Here is a 10,362-nt window from a genome sequence, read left to right on the forward strand (position 1 = left end):
AAATAAATCGACTTGAAGTTACGAGTTAATCTTTATATTTCTGAATTTTCACAAATTTATTTGTATCAGGAACTTTTTAGATAAATCAATATGGGGTAGGGGAGACCGGAGCTAGTTGACTATAGGGGTAGGTTGACTAACTATTAAAAAATTGAGCCAAAAATCAAAGTTGAGCCAACCAGTGATACGATATGAGATACGAGAGGCTCACCGGTGACTGAGCGGGGGGAGGTGACGGACTATCGTACCTCACTGGTTTGCTCAAGTTTGATTTTTAGCTCAATTTTTTAATAATTAGTCAACCAACCCCTATAGTCAACTAGCCCCGGTCTCCCCTACATAAGAGTTTAGTAAATAAACTTAATACTCCATAAAGAAAAAGTCAATTATTTGTAAGTGGGTGAATCAACTTTTCTTGTCTGTTATTACCATGGTTACGGTCCCCTGAGTCACGCTGGTTTTATGCAAAATTATGCTACTGAAATTATGCAAGCATGCATGTAGTCCATGTTTGTAGGTGGTAAATTAAGAAAAGGGCTTGTTAACACCAGAAAAATGCATGTTTGCATAGTTTGAGTAGCATATCCATACTAATATTATAAATGGGAAAGTGTGTGTGTCTGTTTGTTTGTCCGTCCTTCACGGCAAAACGGAGTGAAGAATTGTGATTTTTTAAGTGGAGATAGTTGAAAGAATGGAGAGTGACATAGGCTACTTTTTGTCCTTTTCTAACGTGAGCGAAACCGCGGGCAAAAGCTAGTTTTTGCAGAAAACCAGTGTGACTCAGGAGACCGTAACCATGGCAATAACAGACAAGAAAAAGTTGATTTACCCAAGTATACCCATTTTTTAACAACTTGCTTTTATACTTATTATTCAATTTTTGAACACCTTAGTTTTTATCTCACATAGTGTAATTTTGATCCACTTTTTAAATGTTACACAGGGGGTAATTTGTATTTGAAAAAAGTTGTAAATAATTAAATAGTTAAGTAGCTATTTTGACACTGAATTTTACACTGGATTAGTTTGGTCCATAAGTAATCTATAAGGGTTTACGGTACAGTGGGGACAAATCTCGACTCGGGGGCAGTAGGGCCATTTTTTTCAAAGTTGTCCACCCCACTTTTTTTGTAACATGGGTATTTGTTACGCGATTCATACTCAGAATCGAGAGCTCTTTCGATCCTAATAGGAGAAAAAAAAATGTCCCAAGATTCCGTTACCGTCATACAAAATGTATGAAAAAATGGTAACGGAATGGGAAAAAACCTTGGGACACTTTTTTTCTCCTATTACGATTGAAAGAGCTCGCGATTCTGAGTGGAAAGCACATAAAAATTTCAAATCCAAAAAAAAAGTGGGGTGGACAACTTTGAAAAAAATGGTCCAGTAACTGATCCATTTTTTCCATTATTACACTATGATGTTGAGTTCTTCATGTATCCACTGAACACGCCTACCATATATAACCAGTGGACACTCATTTTAATAATGAAAACATTGTAAAACACGGAAAAAATGTACCAATTACATTTGCCCCCCAGTCGAGATTTGCCCCGCTGTAACTTACCCATTTTTATAAGTACTTAGGAACTTATAATTTTTATAACTACCTAAAACCATGTGTACCTAAAGCGTAAGGTTAAGTAGTGTTTATTTCATGATTTCAGATGTGACCATTTCATATTTGTGACGTTATCTGTAAAGGGACCTAATACTGGACTCATATCTAATTTGGCGTCAATTTTTGTAAAGTCAACCAAAAATAAAAAATGCCTCGTTCGTGTGCAACAACACAAAAATATGAACAATTGAGACATATTTAAAATAAGAAAACCAGTACAAAATTTATTTAATGAATTTGTTTCTTCTTTTGGGGTAAAGGGACTAATACTGACTCATATCTAATTTGCAATAAATATTGTCTTCTGTAATATTTGACATAAGAAACCAATATTTAATGATTTTTGGTACTAAATGTGTACGATGACTACGTATTTTTAATTCAAAAATGTGAGTATTTTTTATTTATTTTGGCCACCGAAAACGCTGTCGGCCGTGTAATGATTTTTGGTACTAAATGTGTACGATGACTACGTATTTTTAATTCAAAAATGTGAGTATTTTTTATTTATTTTGGCCACCGAAAACGCTGTCGGCCGTGTAGGGACGTCATAGAATTCATGTCAAATCAATCACTGACATAATGACCTTTATGCCTCGTACTTCAAGTGTCAGAAAGTGTTGTTTTCGCACTGAATGACTTCATTCACAGAAAATCTATAGATGACATGGCTGATGTTGTTTTTGACTGATTACGTATTTATGAGTCATAATATTTTTTGCGGTTTATAAGTCATAATAAAATATAGTTACCTGCCTGTTTAGTTGCCTGTGTGATGACGGGTTAAGAATTTCACCACCCCCTTTCTTCCCGTGGGTGTCGTAGAAGGCGACTATGGGATATGGGTTAAATTGTGGCGTAGGCGAGAGGCTGGCAACCTGTCACTGCAATGCCACAGTTTCGTTTTCTTTTAACCCCTTATTTGCCAAGAGTGGCCCTGAAGCTTTAGTAGTTTCATGTGCTCTGCCTACCCCTTTATGGGATACAGGCGTGATTGTATGTATGTATGTATGTAATAAAATATAGTGATATTTTTTTCGGTTAATTGGACAGTAAGTAATAATATAAGCAGCAATTCCCGTCAACTTTGTACAAAAATTAAGGGAAAAGTTAAATTTGTTTTTATTAATTCCTATTTTGTTACCAAGATTTTGTTGATTAATTGAGATTTTATTAAGTTTTATTTCGTAAGTTCTCTAGTATATATAATTATAACAATTATCCTGTATATATCTTACGAAAGTCGAATTATATTACTAAATGTTGGTAACAAAATAGGATCAATTAAAATTTGCTGACGTGGCATTGTACAAAGTTGACGGGAATTGCTGTAAGACAAACTTTAAAAAAGGGTCAAATAGCCTATTGTCGATGGCGCTTACGTCCCGCGTTGTCGTATTTGTACACGAACATCGCTCAAACGCCGTAAGCGCCATCGACAATACCGTCCCTTTACCCGGACAACGACACATTTATAAAAAAACTGCAGGTTTTTATCACTATTAGAATCCTTCAAAAAAGGAGTAGTACCTACAAGTTTCTAATGGGTCGGCAACGCGCACGTGACAACTCTTGAGTTGCGGGCGTCAATAGGTTACGGTGACCGCTTTCCATCAGGCGGGCCGTATACCTGTTTGCCACCGACGTGGTATATAAAAAAAAATCACACTTAAAATTGTATATTTTAGAACCACTTTTCAAGTATAACTTTTTTATTTATATAAATCTCACAGTAAGTTAAAATTTAGGGTGGTAAAATGTTGACATAGATGGCGCTAATATAGGTTTTATCTGTATCTAGTTTTGTGAAATGAGATTTAGCTAAGTCATTAAACTAATAAATAAAAACAAGAATTTGACACTTTGCACTGGCAAAAAAAAGAGAAGAAATTAAAAAGTAGGTACGCCGTATATTTCGTCCCTTTTTCTTCCATATATTAATGTGAAAAGGACAAACAGTTGCAAATATTTAATTTCTACTCTTATCTGCCAGACTATAGTAGAAACAACAAGTATAACTTATACTGGCGCCATCTGTACTACAAAATTATTATATATTTTAAAGCAATTCTTTATTGTGATATATTACGTAGCTTAATTATAATATTACTTTTTGTACATATATCTCGTTTATTAGAAGTCAGTCATATGTGTTAAAGAATTGCATAATATTTCATTGTATGTACATGAAAGGTAAGGTCATTTTGTACAGTTCAGAATCGGGTAGTTTTAAAATTGGACTAATGTGAGCATTGTGGTTATAAAAAAAGCATTTTTCTCATTTGTTTCTGTAGAATCAAGAGAACTTTTACCAGTTGGTGTGGAGAAATTAGTATTTTATGCAACAGGTGCTTAAAAGAGGTCAAAAAAGACGAGTGACGTGCGTAACAATTTAAGGCGAAGCTGAAAATTGTTGATAAAGACGCCACGAGTATTTTTTGACCCAGTTCAACACCGTTGCATACAACACTTTTTCTACGACCATGCACTTAGTTTTTAATAGTTTTCTAGAATAACTTTCGTGAAATTCACACTGTTTCCTGTATTTTGCACTGCCAGCCCAGCTGCCCAAAGCCATCCCCCGCCGGCTTACCGCGCACGCGCGCTGTATCGTTATAACTATGCATTGCCATGGTTACAGAGCCAAACAATGCGTTTTCAGTTTTTCGTTACTGCGCGGAAGTCGGCGGGCGCTGGCTTTGGGGAATAGACTTTTATGTAGGTTTTAAAGATCTATGCACGACCCTGTAAATGACGAATAGAAACAGGAGTAGAAAATAGTACATTACGATACAAGTGCGTAAAAAAGGAAGTTCGAAACGAGTGGCGATAAATTAAAACACGACCGAAGGGAGTGTTTAAATCGACACGAGTTACGAATTTCCTTTTCGCACGTGTATCGTACGACGTTTTTCAGTACAGATGAGCCTCCGAAGTTTCGACCTGGCATATAATGAACCACTTCTCGCACTAAAGCGTAAAAAAACGCCATCTGTACTGAAAATTCTTTTATACATTTTTTTTTAAGTTTGACTGTATTCATGCCTGTAGGGGCGACATCTATTCTTACCTTTACCTTTTAGTGTGCCTCATGTCTAAATTTAGATACTTAGGTAGACAAAATCCAAAATTTTAGACTAAATCTGACAAATTGGTATTTATTATTGAATTTAGATTTTTTATTTACCCATTTTAGTTGTTAAGTGTATGTGATCTATTTATATATGATATTTTATACATATCTTAACTTTGTGATCAGTTTACTGTACTGATAAATATATGTTAATTATATGTTTTGTTTTGATCACTCCTTCATCATATCCCATATTTGCATAGTTTTCAATCAAACAATAACAGATAGACAGTCGCATATTAGGTTTTTACTGTTGTACCTTTTTAGTAGGGGACCCCAAAAAGTATTCTAAATACCAATTTGTGATGAGGTTATCAGCCCGATTACTAAAGAAAAACACATTCAACTAATATAATTTAATTAACTACACACTTAATTAGCTGTCGCTGCAATCAAAATGGCGTCCCCTGTTTACAAAATGGTGTCTATTCAAGATGGCGGTAATGCCTCATATGGATCAGGACCCAGGCGGGGACCATCTGCCAGCCGACTACCATGGTGCCAGCCAGGATGAACATCTCCTGAAATTAAACAATGAAAAATTTTACACTAAATAAGGAGAAGATCTAACGTTGTCATAACTAGCGGTGTGTCCATTGTCACAATAGCCACTATACTAATTAACACAAGTCAAATTATATTATATTCTAGTCCTTGTATAGATTACTCATATGAGAGATAAATTCGACCTCAGCAGCTGTGACCTGGGTGACCGAGCGGAAACGGGCATCTGCCGCGATTGCAGAGTACGCTGGTACGATTCCAGCCTCAGGCACTAGAGGACTTGGTCACTTTTTCTTTTGATATGTGTAATTTATTTCGGTTTTAATAGCCACTATAGGTATTATCATAGAGGATTATGTAAGGGAAGAGTTGTAACTCCATACATCAGGAAATGCATGTTGTTTGTAGTGACATCTAGCGTCAAATACCCTAAATTATCAGTAACCACTACTCAATACTAGGTGCCAACAGTGTTGCGTATGCCAAAAATGTAATATTAAAACAGTTTACAACTTATATTACAAATAGAAGGAATTGAAAAGAGTACTGATTAATACTATGGTAATATTAGCTAAAAAAAATTGTTGAGCATTAGACTTTATGTCCGTCGCGACATATATTGACAAGTAACAGTACTGATAATTTACGCTAGATGTCACTACAAATAACTTGCATTTACTGATGCATGTAGGTATTATGAATATCCCTGCCGGCCAAGCCGAAATGACAATCGCTGACGCCAGATGCCTATCGAAATGCAGTCTGGCTTTGTCGCCTGCAATACGAAAGAGCGATAGAGATAGCTTGCGATAGCGATGTTATCGTAAGCGTTTGTACATTTGGCTACGGACCCTGGTAGTAAAGTAGCGTTGATATTCAAGTATGTAAGGTTTAATCGAGTACATTTTGCTTGCGCTGCGCCCCGTTAGCGTTCGAGCGATGTTTGTGTGGGTGACATTAAAGTGTTCAAAAGGTTGAGTGGTTACATACATCATAGAGTATATTTCATTCATGAATTAACATACATAACTACTTCATATGTATACCTAGTATCTTCTTAGTAGTCTGTGGTTGGCGTTAACGTTTACTCTAATACGAGCGTCGAATACCTATTATACTTCCTCGTACTTTTATCTTTCTAAAGGTCACCAAAAAAGTCCGAGAACCGCTGCACATCTCCATCTTTTTCCCATGTCTTCTAAAATTGTGACGTCGCTACCGCCATCTAGTGAGTGATCCATAAAAATGTGTAAAACATGTCTTCTAATGCTTGCGCGATGTAACTCGACTTCAGCGCCATCTAGTGAGCATTTGGGTAAACGATTTTTCGGATGACCGGCAGAAATTTGGCTCGCTAGATGTTTTTGTCAGCAGATGCCACGTCCCGAAAACTGTTGAGTCCCCGTGGGGGCCGTGGGATTCAGCCCATAATTTGTTTCTAGCTTAAATCATTATTCATACATTATTCTATTCTAGGAGTGAAGTTTTGGTGGCGCACTTGTTAGTGTGCTGGAATAATGATATCATGCTATTCATGCTTCAAGTTTGACGACCGGTCTGGCTCAGTCGGTAGTGACCATGCCTGCTGAGCCGCGGTCCTGGGTTCGAATCCCAGTAAGGGCATTTATTTGTGATGATGAGCACAGATATTTGTTGCTGAGTCGTGGATGTTTTCTATGTATATAAGTATGTATATCGTCGCTTAGCACCAATAGTACAAGCTTTGCTTAGTTAGGGGTTAAGTTAATCTGTGTAAGGTGTCCCCAATATTCATTTAAGTTACTTTTCAATTTATTATAAGAGTTCGTGTGAAAATATAATACAGGGGGATAATAAATAAAACCAACATTTCTAATGCATAAATTACTTTACTTATACTCTAAATCAACGATTTATTCCTGCGCGCGATAATTCTTGATGTTGACAAGCACCCAGGCGGGGACAGCGCACCAGCCGACCACCATAGCGCTGGATAGCACCAGCAGTTCCTGAAAGATAAGGTGGTTTTAGTCAGGAGTGGAGCATGTTTTTATTTTGTTAAGTTTTTTCTTCAGATTTAATTTAGCAAATGTGCAATTCTTTGTTATTTGTAAAGTCATTCTTTAAATTATGACATTTCCTTAGTCTTGCATAGTCTGTTTATCCATACTAATATTATAAATGGGAAAGTGTGTGTGTCTGTTTGTTTGTCCGTCCTGCACAGCAAAACGGAGTGACGAATTGTCGTGATTTTTTTAAGTGGAGATAGTTGAAGGTGGTTGAAGGGATGGAGAGTGACATAGGCTACTTTTTGTCTCTTTCTAACGCGAGCGAAGCCGCGGGCAAAAGCTAGTTTTATATAAAAAACTGTCAACAGTACAGTCAACACAGCTGTGAATCAAAAAGCCAAAAATATGTATACAGAACTTTATTCCCTGTGCATTAAGGTGTATTAGGTGTATATACACATTTTTGATACTTTGTGTTCACAGCTGTGTTGTTGACTGTACCAACTGAGCTTGGTGTAACTGTACAGTAGTAAACTTTTGTTAGTCATTTTGGTACATGACTATTATAAAATTAAAAAAAAAAAAAAAACAAATGATACATGATTGTGGATTTCAAACTAAACTTATGAAAATCTGAATAAAAACTTAAACAAAATAAAAATAGGCAAACAAAATAGGGAGAAACAACATGCAGGTCTGTTTCAGGGAAATCCAGAGACATGTTTGTTGCATCTGTATACGAGTTTTGTAGTTAATTAAATTAACCTGGGAGTTCTCTTAGGGCCACTTGCACCAACGAAATGGATGGTTTGGGGTTAACCCACCATTTTATATGGAATTTGACAGATGACAGCCCACTAACCCTGAGTTAAGTGGTTGGGAGTTCTCTAATACACCTAAATTACCTAATTATAAACCGAAATATATATCATACACGAAAAACTACAAGGCCCACTGGTGGCCGAACCAGGAATAGAACTCGAATCTTCAGCTTACACGGCACGGAAGGTTCGCCACCAGTCTTTTAAAATAATGTGACATATTATGACCAACATTCTAGTAAAAATGCATTTTTGGTGTAAATCTGGTCTCTAAAATTCATTCATATTTTGGTTCCCAATGAAAAGTTTGCCTACCCATTAGTATCAATCAGTGGCGGCTGGTGAAAATTTCTGTTAGGCAACACTGAGCAAAAAAACCTACCTTAAAATTAGGTACTTTACTAGTATATTGATTTAAACTAACACGATCTTCACTCATATTATTAAATTAAAACGGGACTTAATCGCGTAAAACTTATGTTTTATATTTAACCCGACGTTTCGGACATGACATTACGTCCGTGGTCACGAGTAGGGTAGGGTAACATCGGGTTAAATATAAAACGTAAGTTTTACTTTACTAGTAATCAAATTTAGGCAAGCTGGTGGGAATCGGCTTGTATGGACCAGCCGCTGCTGGTATCAATTGTCTGCAATATGACTGCCTACTCCAGATCTAATCTGTCTAAGCCCTATTTCACCTATTTGGATCCCAATTTCCTCACATTATTGTACTTTCAAAGCAGTCTCCCAATCTGTTCTGTACTTCCCAATCTGTTTCACGGATTGAGCTATGATTTAATTAACAAAATGTGGACAAACAATAAATTATGACTCAAGACCAAGAACCTTTAATATCATTGTTACCTTGCGCTGTATACTGTAGATTTAAGTTAAATCTAGTAATCGGTGGACAATGTTGTTGGTCTCACACCTTACTATTGTTAACACTGTAATTCTGTGATTTTGATGACCGATCTGGCCTAGCACGTAGTGACCCTGCCTGCTAAGCCGCTGTCCCGGGTTCGAATACCGGTAAGGGCATTTATTTGTGTGATGAACACATGTTTTCTATGTATATAAGTATTTGTATATTATCTATATTGTAGTCTGAGTACCCACAACACAAGCCTTCTTGGGCTTACGGTGGGACTCAGTCAATCTGTGTAATAATGTCCAATAATATATATTTATTTATTTATTTAATTCTCTATTATAACCTTGTGTGTTACTGTTTGTTGTCCCAAATAAATTGAAAAAAAAAAAAAAAAAAAGACTGAGAACCAATGGAGACTCATAAATAATGCATGAATTGTGTCAAAAATATTTGAGCATTTGTGTAAATTTACAAAATGTATTGGTTCATGTTTGGAAGGGACATGCATTTTGGACAGGACAAGTTGTAATTTTCAAATAAAAGGGAAGTAAAACCTTTAATGAAGGGGGGGTGCAAACCATCCGTAAGGGGTAAAATAAACGAAACTTGCCTTTTGACTTTTAATTCCAAGCCAAAATAGGATAACTTTCATTTTTATAGTAAATAAATCCTTTACACTGATACAAATAGGTTGATATTTTGTTCACAGCAGGGTATGTTAATGGTATCCCACCAGGATTCATGTGAACTCTTAATATGAGAAAAATACCACATTAAATATTCGTCATCCATCGCCAACACAAAATTATCATTAGTAAATCATAAGAGTCTTTTAAGTCTTACACTTAAAAACAATACCTTTATTTTTGTAATACAAAAATAATAAAATAATTTTCCCTTGATGACCAGTCACTCTAAGAATGTCCTTGAAAAGTTCTAGGCACGAATGTAGGAATGGAATGCTCCTCCTTTTTTTATCTGAACATAGACCAAATATAACCTAAGTTTCCTTATAAAATTACGTAATGTATAAAACTTCACAACGCTAATTTCACTACTTCCATTGATCCTTAATTAAAAGTAATTAGTATTAAATGAACCTAATACTGGTTGTGAAGCTTTTAAACCAAATAGCAACTAAAATTTACGTAAAACTGTTGAGACTTCGTACTTACGGCGTTCGTAACCTTTTCCCTGGCGGGTGTGACGACCACGGTCATGTTCCTTTTCTGGACGATGTTCTTGGCAATTTGAGCATTGCTCCTCAGCAGGGTCCTGGTTGCAGCCAGCATTTTGATTTATTCGATTATTTTCACTTCACAAAGTACTCCGCAGCAAGTGCTCAAGAAATATCGACTTGGGGATACCACATGTAAAAATTAGCTGTCTAAGTTGCAGGATGGTTGCAGGAT

At 36.2% G+C, this 10,362-nt stretch overlaps 1 protein-coding gene across 2 annotated transcripts; it reads right to left on the bottom strand.

The window, feature by feature from the left end:
- Positions 1-5,101: 5,101 nt before the first annotated feature.
- LOC125239405 lies at positions 5,102-10,324 on the bottom strand. Of its 2 annotated transcripts, none has more exons than XM_048146976.1 (2): positions 10,126-10,324; positions 5,102-5,281 (listed from the first exon to the last, which is right to left on the bottom strand). In XM_048146976.1, the coding sequence occupies exons 1-2, from the start codon at positions 10,240-10,242 to the stop codon at positions 5,186-5,188; spliced, it is 213 nt and encodes a 70-aa protein (XP_048002933.1). In that variant the 5' UTR covers positions 10,243-10,324; the 3' UTR covers positions 5,102-5,185. The 2 variants fall into 2 exon arrangements, with proteins under 2 accessions (XP_048002933.1, XP_048002932.1); XM_048146975.1 differs by lacking the exon at positions 5,102-5,281 and adding an exon at positions 7,113-7,252 and having other exon boundaries at positions 10,126-10,316.
- Between the last annotated feature and the right edge of the window lie 38 nt (positions 10,325-10,362).

The sequence above is a fragment of the Leguminivora glycinivorella genome, chromosome 25 (assembly GCF_023078275.1).
Source record: "Leguminivora glycinivorella isolate SPB_JAAS2020 chromosome 25, LegGlyc_1.1, whole genome shotgun sequence".
Classification (NCBI taxonomy): domain Eukaryota; kingdom Metazoa; phylum Arthropoda; class Insecta; order Lepidoptera; family Tortricidae; genus Leguminivora; species Leguminivora glycinivorella.

Excerpts from the sequence above, each read along its gene's own strand:
- LOC125239405 (XM_048146976.1), bottom strand. The coding sequence starts at position 10,242 with ATGCTGGCTGCAACCAGGACCCTGCTGAGGAGCAATGCTCAAATTGCC. Across the intron at positions 5,282-10,125 it reads GGGAAAAGGTTACGAACGCC|GAGATGTTCATCCTGGCTGG; the intron begins GTAAGTACGAAG and ends GTTTAATTTCAG.